General features: G+C 28.0%; 1 protein-coding gene across 1 annotated transcript; it reads left to right on the forward strand.

Annotated features, from left to right (window-relative positions):
- The first annotated feature begins 11,861 nt into the window (after positions 1–11,861).
- Positions 11,862–15,829, forward strand: LOC101217300 (probable purine permease 10). The gene is made up of 3 exons (XM_004147391.3): positions 11,862–12,014; positions 13,202–13,837; positions 14,896–15,829. Exons 1-3 carry the CDS (start codon positions 11,978–11,980, stop codon positions 15,438–15,440), a joined length of 1,218 nt encoding a protein of 405 aa, XP_004147439.2. The 5' UTR covers positions 11,862–11,977; the 3' UTR covers positions 15,441–15,829.
- The last annotated feature ends 4,761 nt before the right edge of the window (positions 15,830–20,590 follow it).

The raw sequence follows: 20,590 nt of genomic DNA on the forward strand, positions 1-20,590 counted from the left end.
CCAATATAGTTATTGTTGTGGTTATCATTATCGTTGCTAAAATTTTCAATTTTGACATATTTATTGTTATCCGATATCGATACCGCTTGATGGATTGTGATAATTTTTATTGTATTTGTAATGTTTGATGGACTGTGATATCAATAGGTGATTGAAAAATTCAAATTATTAATATTATATCAACAGTTATTTAATCCTAAACGATATCATACGAAGTGTGTTAGAGATGGAGGGGAGATTAGTTGGAAGGTTAAGCACACTTTATTTTACTCATTGTAATCCACATTAGTACAATTGAAGATGGATGTAACCTAAGGGTGAATCCAAAGTGTAAAACATCTTATCTTTTATCTTTTTAATTTAATTTAATTTAATTTTAACCCTTATACTTTTTAAAAGAATATTTTACTAAAATATTGTTGTTTTTTAAAACTTATTATCAAAATAATGCTACCCTTTGATAAGGACAAGTTTTTCCTACTTATTAAAATAAAATAAAATAAAGAAGGAAAAACGGGTGAAGAGACTTCACCACTTTTATTTAAACTCTTATATCACTTTTTATCTTTTCTACCATCTAAAAAAACTTTAATTTAAATATTTTTTCCTGTCATTTCTTGATTATTTACTATTGAAAAAAAATCTAACATTTAAAATATATTTTTTTTACAAAAAAGCTTGATTTTAACCATTTGGAATAATTATCAATATTAATATTGTTAAAAGAGCAAATAAGGCCAAAAAGTGAAGATAATATCAAATTTGATCATAACCCACTAGAGATTAGGAAATTCTATATCCTAATTTTGATAAAATCAAAATAAATTCTACTGAAACTCTTATAATGGTTCTTATGAGTTATCTAATAATTTCTTACTTCTTCTCTAAGATTCAATTTCAATATTGATTTGGACACTATTGATGTAACGTGAGGGTACCAAATCTAAGTGATTTTGTTAAACTACTGTTTAGATTTATAGTGAAAGAAGAAGATACAATATCTAACATGCACTACAAGAAAATGGATGTCAAAAATCCTTTTCTAACGCATAAATATGCGTCGGGATCAGAGTCAAAGAAAATAAGTCGGTAATGGATCTCCCGACGCACAAAATATAGTGTCGGAAGATCCCTTGACATTTCCTGACGCACAAAATAAAGTGTTGGGAGATGTCAAGGGATCTTCAAACACTATATTTGTGCGTCGAGAGATGTCAAGGTATCTCTCGATGCTATATTTGCGTGTCGGGAGATCCTCTATTTTTTGTTTTTGCAAAACCGAGAATGATATCTAAGCAAACAAATGAAAAAATTAGCAAAGCTAAGACAAAATTAGAAGTAGGATTTAGAATTTTGGAGCAAAAATTAACTTAAATAAATAACTAACCGGAAGAGGTAGGGGCCACAATGACACCAGAAGGGAGAACCGAGAACATAAAGAACAATAACAACAAATTATATACTATATTGGGATGAGTTAAATATAATAAAAAAATTATAAACTTCTTCTGACACTGTTATGTATGGGAGAAGTTTATAATTTTTTTTATTAAATTACCTTATATCGACGTCACCTTATGTCGCATCGAGATTGTCAACCTTTCCCAACAGAGCTTCTATGATGTCGAGAGAAGCTTTTTTTCCGGCATCTGTGTTGTCCGTTAGGAAATACATATTTTCTTGTAGTGTGATAATGAAAAAAGAATAAAGAGATGACATCGAAAATGAGAAATGACAAATAAGGAAAAGATTATGGAAGAGGAGATGAAAAAATCACGAATAAGAAGATGTGAGAATATGAAGAAGGAGAAGTACTAATATGAAGAAGATGTATAAGCATTCAATGTGAAATTCGAAACCAACCAAAAAATGACAAGCAAATATGTGTCATTTATGTTGTTTGCAAATGGTCATATGATAAATATTGTTGATGGGGTTGATTATGACCAACCTCCACGTAAAAACTTAAATGGAATATAGAATCTAATTTGCACTTAAACTTAAATGCACAACCAGTGTGTGATGATAAAGAAATGCTAGCTAACAGTAAATATAGAGACTTTAAAACAGAAAATGGTGATGAATTCAAAGAGATGAACTTCGATGGTTGTGAACATGAATTTTCTTCAAATACATTCAATGAGTTGGACATGAATGTACTATATAGCGTTCTGGAATATGACAATCCATTTATAGTCTTGGTGGTGAGCGACAACATATTAAAATTGTATAAGGGAATGATTTGTGAAGACAAATAATGCTACTATATTGTTGGAATTTATGTCCTAAAATTCGTCGATCGTAAATATAATTTATTGACTGTTATTAATAAAGTGTTATTATTATAATTTCAAATAAATATTATTGATTATATTATTAGTTTTGTCTTAATAACCAAAATCCAATAAACTAACATTCTAAGTTATTAGACGCACGCACTTTTCGCCGACATTGTTTCTGGCATCGTAATTGTTTTGGTTTCTTGTAGTGGTAACACTACGGATACGACTTACTTTGTATTTGATACAAACACAATTATCCAACGTGGTCGTGTAGATGAATTGTGAGTGATGGTATTCTATGCAATAAATTTTCATAAGATCGAACCATGAAATAGTAACCACTAGATGTAACTTTGTTAACTAGTTAGGTTTCTATTTCACTAAGATGACCTAGGTAACTTTAGTTTTAATCCTTAGTATATTACGAACTCCTATTCGCAAGGGATTGTCTTTTGATTTGTACGGGTCAGAGTGTCCAGATCGTCGACTTAATATGCTTATTATTATAGGGACAAGATCGAGTGATAGGGAGGTGAGAACATAATTACACAAGATGAAATTCACTTCTTCCCCACTTTAGGGTAAGTAGATGAATGTTCTCTTAAATTGTGTCTCTAGAAGTTGAACAAATGGCTCTACCCTCTCTATAGCATGAGAGAGATTTCTATTTATTGGTTGGACTATAAACAGGTTCTTCATTAAAGAAGCACTGGTATTTAAGGGCTAGAGGTAACCCGTTGGTAAAATGATAATTTGATCCAGTTGGAGTTGCGAACACTCGTGAAGGACTAACTTATTGTGATTGGTCTATATATGTGGACATAGAAATATATCGACAGTGAGATGAGTTCAGTTGTGGTTAATGAGTTTAGTTAATTAATCTCATATCGTTGTAGCTTCTGATCTATAGGTCCATTAGATCTCATTCATAACTCGTAAAGAGTAATTAAATTTATTTATATTTGTTGTAATTTGAAATGTTCAATTTTACTTTGGGATTTAGTATAATGTATTGTTATACATAAGAATGTAAAGTTTATATTTTAATCAAACTTTATTATATAAATTTAATTTTGGATATGATTCAAAATTAATTTATAAGAGATAAAATATTTGAATGAGTTCAAAGATTATTTTAATGTAAATTGGATTCATATTAAAATTATTGGTTATGAAAAAATTTATATTTAAATATGATTCAAATTTAACGTCAGTTAAATATAAGATATTTAATTTAGTTATTAATTAATAGTTTAGTTTAATGTTATTTAATTAAATTTAATTAAATTCATATAAAACTACAAAATATTAGAGAAATATTTATTATATAAGATTTAAGTGAAATATTAATTAAATATAATTTAAATAATTATTAACTAATTGTTTAATGATTAATTAATTAGTTGATTTGAAATTTTTATTAATTTAATATTATTTAAATTTATAGAATGTCATGATTCTCTCCTACTATTTTTTCTAGCGTAAAAAAAAGAAAAATAAATTAGTTAAAATGCGGGGAAAGTGGATTTTTTTCTTTAGAAGGAGAAATATAAATTAATATTAAATTAAAAATAATAATTAATTAAAATGTGAGAGAAGATTAAATTAATTTAAATAATTTTTATTTAAAACGATGACTACTACATTTTTTAATTCAAAATCCTATTTTTTAATTTAAATTATTAATTAACACATTTAAAACTTTTTTTAGTTCAACACATTTTAATATTTACCGGTCACATTTTAACTAATTTCTTAAAACTCTTAATTTCCTCACATTTTAACTAATTCACATTTTAATTAAATTAAAGAAATTAAACTATAAAGATGAAGAAAAAAATTAAAAAGAAATAGAATCAAGACTGGACCAAGGAAGAAGAACAAAAACTGTATTATTTTCATAAATAGCTGTGAAAGAGTAATAATTTGATAAATAGTTTTTGAAAATTTAATATAAGTAAATTATGTAAAAAGAGAGTAAAAATTCTTTTAAACTGAATATATATATAAAGATAACAGAGAAATGGGCGAGATTTCAAAACTCACCCATGAAAAATAATAACATAAACGAATTATTTAGGTACAAGATCTAAATTGACTCAGAAATTTCACAAATGTCCTAAACTAAAATTTATATTTTCTTGATTAAGATTTAGTATATTTTTTAGACAACTATAACCTATTATTGTTAACATTCTTAGGGCTTCCATCTGTCGTCGGCAACGTCTTTATCCTTCAATTTTTTCTGTCTTTTCTTTTGACCGCAACGATTTTATATTATCTCTACCACGTTAATAATTTGAGTGCTTCCATCAGTCGTTGACAACGACTTCATCCTTCAATTTTTTTGGTCTTTTCTTCTAGTATTGACGATATATATTTTGGTCATGTTCATTATATTTTGTTTAATTTTCTATTTTTCCGTCCGATATACCCTTTCATACACGAATTATATATCCATTATATATATATATATATATATATATATATATATATAATATTATTTTTTACACATATGCTACTAAATAACACATTTATGTTTTGTGTTCTATTTTATATATACTACTGCATATATTCAATAATACATTCACAACTTTTTCTTTTAGTTAGGTAAGTTTTTCTTACTAAAATTATATCATAGTGTATACACATATTATGTAACAAATCAATATTTTTTATTTTAATTATTATATACTACTACAAAATACATATTTTATATATACTATTTATAAACTAGTTTAACAAATTGATAGTATAACCTTTCATTCATAAAATATACAATGTATTATTTCATATATACTATTCACAAACCACTTTTCCATTCAATCACTTTTTCATATAATTCTCTATATCTTCAATTATTTCATCAAAGTTCCTACGTCGCAAATATATTTAGTTTTCCTCGACATTACATATAATAGAGAACAACTAAAATATACACCGTATTATTCAATATATACTATAATTACGTGAAATATATGAAAAATAATGCAAAACGAAAGAAAGAATGGACGAAGAGAGAAATTGGAAAGTGAGAGAGAGAACGAGAGTAAAGAATTTTTGAACAAAATCACTAAAAGAAAAATAATTAAGAAATAATTTTTATTATAATATTATCATAATAGAATTAATCACTTACCATATTTATATAGGATATCTAATAAATGCAAATTTTAATCTTTGTTCATTTTTTAAAAAGTATATTATTAATAATAAATATGGGTAAATTGGTCATTTGGATCTTATATTTGTGTAAAATATTAGTCAATTTAAGACATTTCTTCAAAATTTGAAAAAATTAAGTCAATCTTGTAATATAGTATACAATTTTAGGTCATCTTAGTTAAAGATCCAAAGTAAAAACTAAAGAAAAAAAAGATTGAAAAGGAGAGAGAAACAAATGTAAAGGGAATAGAGAAAACAAAATGGAGTGAAAAAAAGATCGCACACAATGTTTTGTAATGCATTTCGCAAAAATGAGAAAATTTTAAAGATAATTGTAATTGATAACCATTTGAAAAATAATAATTAAGATTATAACAACATTTAGAAAAATTGTAAACATAGCAAAATTAAATAGAATACGTGATAAACTCATATGATCTATTAGTGATAGACCAATATTTACAACATGGTCTATATCATTGATGAAATTTGACAAATTTTGCTATATTTGTAAATTTTTTAAAATGTTGTTATATTTTAAATTTAATTGCTAAATTTGTTGCTATCTCAAATTTAAATTCTAAAGCCTCACCCGAAAAAATGGAAAAATGCTCTTAAAATTTGAATAATTTTGGTGAATTTACATTAACGTTTCATCTTCTCCTATCTTGAGGAGCACAATTTCTTCCCACTTCTTCTCTGATTACGTTAGGGTTAAAACCAACTTCTTCTAAATCCGATTTCCATTTTCTTCCTCGTCTGATTCACTATTATACTTCTTAGAAAACAAAAGAATGAGTTGAGATATTTTTTAGTTTACTATACACAGCTAGTTTGTTGCATATCTGACTTCTCTATTTTTTAGAAATATCTAACAAATATTGTTTTAGATTTGAGTTGCATGTTATAATTGTTGTGTAGAAATAATTGAGATTGACATCTGATTGCCACTTCCATTGATATTTGGAGATTGCCAACACTGTTTTAGATTTGAGTTGTATGTCATATAGTTGTAGAAATAATTCAGAATTCTCTAAAGAATGTGTGAGAAACATTTGAAAGTGGAAGAATTAGTGGACAAGTTGTTAAACATGATGTCAGTGACAATATATCTTACAAATTTGTCCGATACAAAATCACCTACGTTCCGAGCCCAAGTTTAGCAATTACAACAAAAGTACTTATCACTCCCTCTTCTGTGACTCTCGTGTTCCCTCACATTCATTATATTTAGTCTAAATATAATATTTCTACAATAACTACCAAACGAAAATTTTAGCAACAAGCACAAAAACTTTCAACACACACCTAATCTAGAGGATGTTAACTTAGGGGAGAACAAGTATTCCTTGCATGAGAATAAGATCCACAAAATCTACAAATCACATCCAATTATACATGGAAGGAATATTCCTTGCTTTAACATGTTGCTCAAATTGTCTTTACTAAATGAGTCAACCAATGCAACAACACTAAGGTCTTTTACTCTCAAGAACACAATGAGATTGCAATATTTGGAGAATGAACTTGCTAGAACAACTTGTAATTTTTCTAGTTTAGAATTTTTTTAAAAAATAAACACTTCGTGTTTTGAAATGAGTTTATGTCATTTATTTCTACGATACAATATTGGATAAATCAACTATCATTGAGTTGGAAAACTTGCTCGAATCAAGAAGAATTGAAGAAGAAACAAATGGTTGGCAACAAGCAATCTCAACCCGAGGTGGAAGTTGTTCTTTATGCAGAAGATAAGGGAAGAGCTAATTGTTCTTTCAAACGTTCTTGTAATGACAGCAATGATTCCAAGGTTGAAGTGCAAATTGACAAGGGATGTTTTAGGTGTGGCAAGCCAGGGCACATCAAACATGATTGTTAGACGAAGGTATAGTGTCTCATCGTTGTGGAATATGACTAAATTGTCCGAAACGGAAGCAAATGTTGTACATGAAAGTAACAAACCTTAGCAAGCTAAATGGGACTTGTTCCAAAGCCAAAGAATTTCAAGTTAGTTACTTGTAAATGAGTTTATAAATTGAACAAAAAGCTTGATGGTACTATTCATAGGAATAAACTTGTCTTCTCGCTCCTGATTTTCCACAACAATATGGTTTGCATTGTTTTCACTTTGATGAAGGTAGAACTCAATTGAGACACTTGATGCATTCTCTTCTTCCCATTTGATGCTTTTGGGATCTTTTGTCCACAGGAACATACAGGTACCAGTTGAGCTAAGCTCATGTTGGCACCTTCATCTTCTTTTACTAACCCTTTTTTTTTAATCAATTTTAGAACAATAACTGTCCTCCACTAAAATTTTAAAATATAGCTTTAAATATGTTTTAAAGAGTTTTGAATGTGCATAAATTTTGTGTCCTACTTTTTTAAATAGGGATTAAAATTAGCAATATACATATAGATAGAGATGACAGAAAACAAAAGTTTTGAAAGTACAGAAACTAAATTCAACAGAACCCACTTCCTTATCAAATACAATACAAATGCAAAGATATCAATAATAATAATTTAAAAAATCAGGCATCAAGGCTAGAGCAAGCAAGCCATGTGTTTGTTTTAAAAGAGTGGGACAACAAAACGGGGTCGTAAACTCTGTACTCCACAAGCAACAAGTCAAACCTCCCACAAGATGGAAGGAAGAATGAAACCTAACTCTCGAAAAGAGAATGAACTTTCAGCAATAAACCAAACAATTTGCAGAATATGTTCCCACCAGCAACACCATCGAAGCCTTCCCATCAAAACCCACAATACAAAAAAGAAAAAAAAAAATGCATTTATACATACCCTTTTGCCCTTGGATATGGGTGTCGCATTAGCATGGCGCTCCAGAGCCCCCACATCTCTTTGGGACATTTCGTCGAAAACCTGTCAGTTGCAGTTGTAAGCATAGAGCACCACTAATAGATACATTCTGGTTCTGCCCTAAGTTAAACACCAAAAGTTGAATTGATCCTTGAATGTTTGAAATGATACGATTTATGACGTTGAGCCGACAGAAATATGTGGAAGCCAAACTTGACTCGGCATGGCCGAATGACCCCCCCACCCCAACCGTTTAACCTTGCCCAGCTTTTTCTTTTTTAAAACTATTTCTCACTTTTTTTTTTTTTTCAAATGAAGAAATATGATTTTAGAGTATATATTTTTTCATTTTCTATTTTCCCAGTAATTATAATACTTTTATGAAATTAAGCTTCCCTTATTTGGGATGGAAATAGGGTTTTCTAAAGTTATTATTAAAATAACTAGTTACTTCATTACACATATTTGTCACCTATTTCGACCATATCTATACATTTTAAATAGTTTGTACTTCATAACTATTAATTCATATCCTTTCTATTTGTATAGAACAAAAGTTGATGATGATCACTCTTAAGATAATGTGTGAAACAAATTTTTTTTCTAATTTTAAACAATTTAAAGTAGAGTAAAATTTATCATCTATCGCGGATAGACTATATTTATAAATTTTTTTGCCTTTTGTTATATTTACTAATATTTTCAATCAAGTTGTGATATTTTCAACCGATCCAAACCATTATGAGTGAATCATTTAGGTCTCATTTCACGACAATTTATTTTTTTAAGTTTTTAATTAATTTTTTAAAATTAACTAATTAAGCTTATAGATATTGTTTTTCCTCAAAGTTCATATATTTGGTTGTTGTTTTCTTTTTAAAATAACTTCATCTTTTTAACTTTTGACTAAAAAATCCAAGTAATTTTTAAAGGTAGGCGAAATTTTAATAATAAAATTGAAAAAAAATTATAAATATTTGATGGACTTTACTATTTTTTAACACTGGTTGAAAGTAATTTTGTAAATAAATTGCATGCTTAAAAAATTGTTTGTTACTTTGTTAATTGTAGAAGGCTTATATTGGCCTAAATTGAACTAACTTCGTTTGATTTATGGAAAAAAAAAAAAAAAAATTTATCGAGCAATTATATTCACCCATATCTCTCCCTTCTACTTTTCCACCAAATTTTAATACCATGCTTTGCCAATCCTTTTTGTTGGTGTATGCTGATACTTGTCACATCACATTCTTCAAAATTTTCGCTTTTCATTCTAACAATTAATGTTCGTTATATTTGAGATTAAATATTTTCTTTTGTATTGATTCGCTATTTGTAATATTTTTTCACTAATAGATCATATTATTCAATTGTATTAAACAGATCACACTATCTATTTATTTTAATGAATTATTGAATCAAACCTATTCACTTTCCGATTGTTTTTCTTTTCTTTTTTCACATGTTTTAAATTATTTTTTAAAACTTCACTATCACAACATATCATCAACTTTCAAAATGTCACGTAGATAATAATAAAATTACAATATTTTTTCACTAATAGATCGTATTTCGTTCTTTCAAACTCTTCTTTTATTTTACTCTAAATTTGAGTACGCTAAATAGGTCTTAAGTTTCGTAAGACCATTGATTGAATTCCATTAGTGCCAAAAACACAAGACCTTCGTGTTTAAGAAATCCACAGAAAAAAAATACTCGGGTTTCACACACCATTTAAGAGATAGAGAATAAGAGAGGCTTTCGCATTTCTTAAATGCATCATTATAAGAAAATAATAAAGAACAATAACATTCCAAACACACTTTTCTTTTAGTATGGAAGAATGTTTTATAATTTATACATTGTTACTCGTTATAGGGTAAAAAATATTCATATTCTTTAAAAAAACCCGAAACATTACACTTAATTTTCAATAAATACTTCAAAATTAACCTCGAGTAGAAATTAACTAAAAATGTTTTATGATAATTGGATATGAAATAAGTGTGTTGTGAGCTAGCTAGTGTGGTTGGATCTTAATTTCTATGAATTTTTTATTATATATATTTCAAAAGTAGTTTTTGTATAATTCTTAAATGAAAAATAGAAATATTACCTTCTTAAAACATTTAAAACAAAGATTTCTTACAAAGAAAAAAACAAAGATGAAAATATTCATAAGTTTCTTTTCTTTTTTTCTTTTCTAATTTAGCTTACATTTCTTTGTTTTTATTCCCCTTTCTTCATGCCCTATTTCCTACACACACACACAAATAAAAAAAATCATGCATAGTAAGACCTAAAAGTGATAGGTAGCTTACATTTGATAGATAAAATATGTGGCCATCAATTTTTTTCACAAGAACGTTTTAATTAAAGTAATGAAAAATATTATAAATTTAATGTTAATTTTCTATTACGTACCTGTGAAACCAATTGTTTCTATATTCAAAATACAGGATTGAGAAGTTTTAACTTCTAATATCTAACTTTATGCAAATTGAACTAATTCATACGGACAAAGAGAAGTAAAGTAAAGTCTAACATCTATTCTTAAAAAATTAGCATTCTTTTAGCAAAAAATGTAAATCAACATTTTTTTAAAAAGCAATCTTCCTTAGACACAACTAACATCAACACAATCTTCATGGAGAATAATAGAGAACAACAATTTGAAAAGCAAAACTCTCCACTTCTCGAGTAGAAAGAAGAAGAAGGTAGTTAGAACACCGAAATAATAAAAGAAACAATTCAAACAAATGTATGAGCCACAAAATTACATAAGAAAACGAGAACAATTAACCTAAGCAAAGATACTTGTAGATTGTGTTTCTATTTTTAAGAGAATCGATGACGACTCAACGAAAGCACACTTAATTTCAATTGAATTAACGTCAACTTCAAATTAAATGTAGGATCTTTAGTTAGGTATATGTCGATCGATCAATAGAGTCATTATTCCATAGACGGACCAATCCAAGTAAAGATGTATAGGAATGAAAGAAGAGAATTAGGATTATAGGGTTGAATTGGATGAATTTAGTTAAAATTAATTTGGCATTAGGACAAATCACTCTGTCATTTTCCCCTTCTCATATTTCAATGTTTGCTGACAGCTAATTTATCTTTATCCTAAATCCTCTTTTAGAAAAAATAAATGCTTTAATTTTCCAATGGCGACGAAATTTTTTAATCATTACATTCCTATAATACTTTGAAGAATATTTAGATTCATTCTTTTAGGTTATTTCACTACCCACCGATAAACACACACAAAAAGAAGATAAAAACTAAAAATATAGAAAAACCTACCCATTTTTTAGATAAAATATTAGTTTAGTTATTTAGATTCGTGATATTTTATTATATTTTTATAAATATTTTAATTTATTTTTGCTAAACTCAAATATAAATGATCGAATATTTATGCTAGAAGTATATTTTATAACATAGAGATTGACATTTTTTAAATTATGAACTCTATATTAATTCATAAATAATATCGACCAAAAATCAATTTATTTTGATTTTAGTTTTGTAATTTTTATGGAAACTATTAGTAGAATATCATTCACCACTCAAATACTTTAATTTTGTGTCCCATTTATAGCCCCTTTCCCTATTTAAGTCCTTTCATATCTTATCTCTCTTTTCTATGCTCTCTCTTTTCTCTCTCTCTCACAAAATTTCTTCCAACTTTAGAGCATATGGGAAATCATGGAGAATTGCAGCTACAATTTGGGAGTAAGTCTTTCTTTTTTTTCCTTTTTTTCCCCTTCAATCTAATGGTATATTTATAGATTATTTTATTGACGGAGGTAACATATCGACCATGAAATTCTTGGTAAATTTTCACCCACATGAAAATCTAGTTGAAAGAATATTGCTCATAAGTCACTAACATAGACATAGTTGTTGACTGTCCTAATTAACTTCATTTCCATCTTAATGTCTTCTTTTTATGCTAAGAAATATTCTTTCTTTGCTAAAATGGTAGATTTTTGTTTGTAAGTTTCACCTGGTTGTAGGGTCATGAATGTGTTTATTGATTTATTTTGTAGTTTTATGTCTCCAAATTTTCACTCTGGACCTCTCTCAATAAACAAAATACAATTATTATTATTATTTTTTTTTTTTGTCAATTATGAGGTAGAAAATTTGAATTTTCGACTTTTAGGAATGAAAGTTATACGTCAATTACTATCCTTTTAATAAGACAAATTAGAAGTTTTTGTATGGATGTCCCATTACTTCACAAAAGATGATACGTAGAACTTTTTACTTATATCATCATTCACTGTCATAATTTGTAAGCTTATAGGAATAAGTATGTGTATCATTGTAACGTGATGTGACCTCCCTATTGCAATTTTTTTTTTTTTTGTGTTTTATTTTTTTCTCAAAATTAGTTATTTTTTGTTCACAAAATGAATATAATCGGGATAAGGATGGTCATCGGGATTTGGATCCTTTGGTTATCTAAACGTTTTTTTTATCTAAACGGTAAAAGTGTAAATGGTCATATAGAAAGTGCCTAAATAATCGTGTAAGAGGGTAAACGATCACAATCATTTGAAAGCTAAATGATCGTGTAAGAGGTTGTACACACATATGTCTATGGTATGAGATGATTTAAAACTAAACTGAAGCCAAACCAAACATGAGAATTTGGTTTCGATTCGGTTTGACACAGATGAACAATTCGGTTCAATTTAAGATAAGAATTTTTTTACATTCTACGATTCAGTGCAATTCAGCTTCAAACCAAACTAAACCAAACCATGAACACCCTACTTAAATTAGTTGAGAAGTACTATATTTAATTTATATAATTTAACTCATTTTAAATATTATATATATACAAATATATACTTAACCAATTGCATCCTACTCTTTTATCATATTAATATGTTTGGTTATACATGAGACAGAAACCGAAGACGAAGAGAAAAGCATGAAAGTGAGCCCTGGAAAGCAAACAAGCTCCGTGAACCTAATCCAACAACAACCAAGAATAAGTAGCACAAAAACCAAAGGAACTTACCAAAGATGGCTAAGAATTGGTGTTTACATTTTCTTGCTCCTTGCTGGCCAGTCAGTGGGAGTTATGCTTGGGAGGCTCTATTTTGACAAAGGTGGCAATAGCAAATGGTTGGCAACTTTAGTTTCATTAATAGGTTTTCCTCTTCTCCTTCCACTCTACATGATAAAATCACTCAATACTTCTTCACCTTCTTCTAATATCACCCTCCAATCAAATCCACCCACATCACCTGCAAAACTTGCCTTTGTTTATGTCTCTCTTGGCCTTCTTGTTGCTCTTGGTTGCTTTCTTTACTCTGTGGGATTAATGTACCTTCCTGTCTCAACTTACTCCCTTATTTGTGCTTCTCAGTTGGCCTTCAATGCCTTGTTTTCTTACTTCTTCAATGGCCTTGTGTTCACCCCTTTCATTGTTAACTCTCTTGTTCTTCTTACTATCTCATCCTCTCTCCTCGTCTTTAATACCGAACACGTCTCCGATGGCACCGACCACCTCCCTGTTTCTAGATCTAAGTTTATTACAGGTAACCCTAATTCGATGATGTTCATGAATATGTCTTTTATCTTTTTCTTTTTCTCATACTTTTTAGATTTCAACTACCATCTACCTAGTGAAAAATCCGAACTACTTTTGATCACTTCCCTAATTAGTTAAGGTCGAAATAATATACATCAACAAGTTTTGCAGTGTTAAATTTGTGAATAAGTCTTGTTGAATCACTGAATATCTAAAAGAATGATAGATTTAGATATATCAATACACTCTCCCTATCCTTACATTTTTGTTCAAATACTATATGTTAATTAAACCATTAATTGACCCCAAAAACTATATTTTTGTTGAAATACTATACGTTAATTAAACCATTAATTGACCCCAAAAACTATAGTTGACTAGTGAAAATAAATTAAGAGCTTGTTTGGAATGATTAGAGAAAAAAAATGTATTCTTTTATTTAAACTATTTTGATTTGATTAAGAATTTAAAATAAACTTTGAGAGTGTTTAATTTCCAAAATCATTTTGAGTGGTTGTAAAGAGTTCAAAAGATTTTCAAAACAACTTAATTTTCTTTAAATCAAACACTTGAAAAGTTAACCTATACACGATATACTATATGTATCAGTACCTCAGACACTCTCTCACTTTTGGACTTGAAGTATATTTATAAGAATCTCACAAATGAAAATCAATATATTTAAATATAAAAAAAAATAACATTGTAGAAGTTTGAACATGCGTAACTTTTTCGTACTCTAATAATAAATTAAATCAACAAAAATCCAAAAAGAGGTTAGATTAACCGTTTAAATTGGTAGGGTATGACAAATTTAATTAATGTCAAAGTAAATATCTCAAATATTATGAAATAATAAGCTATATATATATAGTATTGTTTCTTCCCGTTAGTTTCATGGTCTTAAATATGAGTAAAAATGTTGACAGGTCAATGAAACAATATTAAATATATATATATATATTAAGTATTGTTTCTTTGTAATAGTTTAATTTTATGGTCTTAATATGAGTGAAAATGTCGACATGTGAATGAAAATTTTAACATATACTTGATTTACTGTAGGATTTGTTTGCACGGTGTTGGCCTCGGCTGGGTACGGGTTGATGTTATCTTTGACCCAACTAGCCTTCAAGAAGGTGATAAAAAAGGAGAGTTTCAAGGCAGTAATGGACATGATAATTTACCAATCAATAGTTGCAAGTTCAGTCATATTCATAGGGTTGTTTGCAAGTGGGGAATGGAAAACTTTGAAAGGAGAAATGGATGAATTCCATTTGGGCAAAGTTTCATACCTAATGATTTTGCTTTGGACTACAATAAGTTGGCAACTTTTCACTGTTGGTTGCGTGGGCCTCATCTTTGATGTCTCTTCTCTCTTTTCCAATGCCATTAGTGTCTTGGGTTTGCCTATTGTGCCTGTTTTTGCAGTCATTTTCTTTCACGACAAAATGAATGGAATCAAAATTGTGGCCATGATTTTGGCTGTGTGGGGTTTTGTTTCCTATGGTTACCAAAATTATCTTGATGATTTCAAGGATTCCTCTAAGGTCGAAAATCGAGATAACTCGAACGAGGTTTCAACGGAGATTGTTCATGTTCAGCCATGATATATATACGAATCACAACAACAGTAGATTGCTTGATCCACCTTCTTTAGTTCCAGTTGAATAGGTAAGTTGATCAAAACAATGCCAACTTCAAGATCAACAACGCTCCTATTCTCCATTTCCATACCGTTGGACTAAAAGAAATTAGTTATAGTATTGTATCTATTTACGGTTTGATGTCCAATCGGGTTAGAAATGGAAATTGTATTCTAATCAATTTGGGTCTTTTTCCTTTTCTTCAAAAACTAGAAATGATATTTGGTTTATAATTTGATTGTGTTGTAATGAATTTGTATGGAGTAGAGGGTAGTCTAACTTATAATCATTATTTATGCTTTTGTTGTAAAAAAATAATTGAAGATTTATTTTTTTTATTTTTTTCTCCATTTTATTAATTATTTGTGTCCCCACTTGTATTTAAATTCAAAAGTGCCATCAATGTAATGAATTTATAGGAGCCTAATTATTCAAAAAGATAATAGTACCTTCAACTTCAATAATTGGTATTTTTTTTTTTTTTTTCATAGCATTTTATATCTTGGGCTTGAGTTTGAACTACTCTCAATAAATAGAAGTATTTTAAGTCTAAAATGATATATCATATTATAAAATTAATTCAAATTTTCTAAATTTTTCATAAATGGACTAATATTTTACACAAATATAAGACCCAAATGGCCAATTTACCTATCTTTATTATTAATAATTATTAAAAAATAGAAAAATGAAAAAAAAGTAGACCATGGTTAATATTTGCATTTATTAGATATCTTATGTAAATATGGTAAATGATTAATTTCATTATGGTAATATTATAATTAAAATATTCCTAATTATTTTTATTCAGGTGACTTTGTTAAAAAAAAATCTTCCTTATTGATCTCTCTCTCACTTTTCAATCTCTCTCTCCGTTCATTCTTTTTTTCGTTTTGCATTGTTTTTCATATGTTCCACCTAATTATAGTGTATATTGAATAATATGATATATATTTTATGAATGAAAAGTTCTTATATCAATATATTTATAGAAGGTGGACCGACAAGGAGAGAAATCAGGGACGTGAGTTACGGTTTTTTTAAAAAAAAAAGTAAAAGTTTTCTTCTTCGAATACGTTGAATATTGATTCCATTTTTTTCACAAAAGACCCCAAATAATAGAAGATTGAGGGAAGTATAAGCGGTGAAGAAGAAGAACATCAACAGCCGACTGGTACAGTGATCTTTCGAAAAAAATTGACAAAAATTTAAGGTTAGTAAGAATTTATATTTCGTATTCGAAATACATTAGGGTATGATATATTAAGTATATTGAAGATAACATCATTTATGTATTATTAAATATATGAAGTAGTATATATGTAATAAATCACAGAAAATATATGTATTATGTAGTAGTATATATGTAAGAATTAAAAAAATACTAATCGGATACATAATCTATGTATACAGTGTATATAAATGCAGTAAGAAAAAATTACAAAACATGAAAAAAAAAAATCTATGTATGTATTATTGAATATATGCAGTAACATATATGTGACAAATCACAAAACATAAATTTACTATTCAGTGGTATACCATAGTATATACGAATGACGGGATATTTAATAAAAATTCTATGTCAAGCATGACAGGAAGATGAATTGAATAATAAATAATTAAACAAAATAGAATGAACATGACCAGAATATATGTTACGAAATTGAAGTACACACTTTTAAGAAAAAAAAAAGCTATGAAATGGAAGAAGAAATAATATATGAAACGAAATATGAAAAAAAAAAAAGAAGACTAACTATATATTCTATAATAAATCGAAAGGGATGAGGAAAGCAATTTTTTTAAATACAAATCAGTAAAGAAAATCGACGCTAGAATTGATGATCGTGAGAAAAAAGCTTTTGGTTTGGGCATGAACTTGAAAATAATTATTTCGTAGTATAATTAAAAATATTAATACCATATAAAATAATAATTTATACCATATTTAAATTATTGGAAAGTAATAAATATTCCATTAATAAATACAAATATATATGTATTAATAATTATGGAAGTTATCATTTACCTATAAACAAATTGAGTATAATATAAATAAGAAAATCAATTAAATTTAATTTTAAAATTTATATATAATTAATAATTATGATAGGTTATAATTGTCTTAAAAATATAGAAAAATCTAATAAAAAATAAATAATAATTTAAGATATTTGCAAAGTTTGTAATAGATTTAATTCTTTTGTCTAAATCTTTCTAAATAGAAACTACCATAATTTTTAATGATTCATTTATCTTACTTAACAAATGTTAATTATTTGTAACCACAAAGAATGTACTATTTAAGATTTTTTAAATAAACAATTATGAAATACTACTTAATTAAATTTAAAGAAAATTGCACCAAATAGCACAAATTAGAAATGCTTTTAAAATGCCAATTTTCCCTTAAAGTTTCCTTCCTATCATGTTATTAGTGATGACTTCTATCAATGACATCAAGTATAATATGTAATTCATGAATTTATCACCGATCACTTGAACTTTGAATTTCTAAATGATGTAAATGTTGATACCATCGTCTGAAATCAATAATTTATTTCAACAAAAGTAGCAACTATATCAATTTCATTTATACTAGCAGTGATAAAACCTAAGCTATCATATTGCTAGTATATGTTATTAGTGATTCAAAGCTATTATCTATAGCATGCTGATATGATATCTTTTGTTTGTCCATTTATACTAAAAAAGATAAACAACAACAATATGATTTTATAATAGCATTTCCTTGATAACATTGATATATTAGCCTAGTAGGAATATTACTTATAGATTCTATATCAATGATATCCTTCTATTGCATGCTATCACGGATAGATATTACTATTGATAACAATAGAAGAAAATAGCATTGATAGAAGCTATAAAAAATATTGATGAACAGTGTAATTAAACATTATCAATTCAAAATTGATATGTTTACCAAGGAGATATGACGCACCCCGATCTAGGTTTTTCTCTCTAACCTAAAGAGTAGATTAAATCGTAGTGTGGACCTACTCTTTAAAAGAGTCATTTTCAAGCGTATGGTTAATAGAACACTTTTCAATCAAAATTCTATAAAAATTTTGGCAACATCTCCTCTAAAATTTTGGGTAGCCAAACTTGAAAATGGGAGAATTTTTCACTTATATACGTATAAAATCAGACTTTAGATACTACAACATAACAAGTGTGTCTCACCACACACATTCAGGCAGTTCCAGAGTTTCAAGTAGAGTTAAAATTCAAATTAGGTATTACATATAAAATATTACAATTTAATGCGGGATCCTTCAAAACTCGAGTTCTTAGCGTCTCTCTTGATACAACTAACCACCCCATGAATGCAATACAAAAATGTAACTATATACATACAAAATGAAGGTCTACAAGAATAATGGGGAAAGGTGAACATTGGATTTAGTATTTGGACTTTCTGCGACGTGTCTTGGTCGCACGTCGTGGAAAGTCTAAATAACAAATTACATATTCACTTTTCCACGACGTTTGGGAGATAGACGTCGCGGAAAGTCTCCTATGAAACGAAACGTTTCGACTTTTCGCGATGTGATGTACTCAAGCGTCGTAGGAAGGTAAAATAACAAATTAATTAGAAAACTTTTCGCGACGTCATGATCCCAAACGTTGCAAAAAGTACCATACTGCGACGTATTATGACTTACGTCGGTAAAAGTGGATTAACGCCGACGTTGCTTTTAGCAACATCTTTTCTGGCGTCGAGGTAAGTCAGAATTCTTGTAGTGATTTATGTTCTAAAACTCGTAAATTGTAAATATAATTCATTGACCACTATTAATAAAGTGTTATTATAATAATTTCAACAAATGATATTGATTATATTATTAGTTTTGTCTTAATAACTCAAATCCAATAAACTAACATCTTAAGTCGTTTAATGAGTCTTGAATAGTATGTAGAGACATACAGGGATCAATGTTCGAGATCAACTTAAAAGGTCTGTAGTATAGGGATAAGATTGGGTACCTTATCCTGATAACACTATGGATACAACTCACTTTGTTTTGATACAAACGCAATGATCAAATGTGTTCGTATAGGCGACATGCGAGTGAGGGTATTATATGCAATGATTTTGCATAAGATCGGACCGCGAAATAGTAACCACTAGATGTAACTCCGTTTACTAGTTAGGATTCTATTTCATTAGGATAACCTAGGTAACTTAGTTTTAATCCTGAATGTATTATGAACTTCTGTCGCGAGAGATTGTCCTTTGATTTGTACACGTGAGTGACCATATCATCGACTCAATAAGCTTATCATTTTGGGGACAAGACTGAGTGGAGAACTGAGAGCATAATTACACAAGGTGAAATTCACTTCTTCCCTAATTTAGGGTAAGTAGATGAGTGTTTTCTTAAATAGTGTCTTTGGGACTTGAACAAAAGACTATTCCCTCTTTATGGCACAAGAGAGGTTTCTGTTCATTAGAGGAACACTGATATTTAAGAATCAGAGGTAACATAGAGGTAAAACGATAATTTGACCTAACTGGTGTTGCGAACACTCGTGAAGGACTAACTTACTGTTATTGGTCTATATATCCATAGACACATAAATATATCTACATTGAAAATAGTTCAGCTGTGAGTCTCTAGTGGAGTATATACACAGTTAACAAATTTAACTTAAGTTAAATATAATAAACTTAATTTAGTTATTAATTAATTGGAGAATTAATTAATATTTTAGTTTAATATTATTTAATTGAATTTGATTTAATTAAATTAATATAAAACTATAAGATATTTGAGAGATATTCATTAAATAAGATTTAAATGAAATATTGATTAAATATCATTTAATTAATTATTAACTAATTGATTAATGGTTAATTAATTAGTTGATTAAAATTTATATTAATTTAATTTTTTTTAAATTAATAGAATCTCATAATTCTCTACTATTTCCTTTCCTACACCAAGAAGGAAAGAGAGTTATAGATATCTAGAAGAAAAAAAACAGTTTTCTTGAACGATTCAATCAACCAAAATAAAATGAATAATTTTGCTTTTTTACAAAATAGTTCATCTAAAAAATCTCTAAACTTTACAAAATAGTTC

The sequence above is a fragment of the Cucumis sativus genome, chromosome 1 (assembly GCF_000004075.3).
Source record: "Cucumis sativus cultivar 9930 chromosome 1, Cucumber_9930_V3, whole genome shotgun sequence".
NCBI classification, from domain to species: Eukaryota; Viridiplantae; Streptophyta; class Magnoliopsida; order Cucurbitales; family Cucurbitaceae; genus Cucumis; species Cucumis sativus.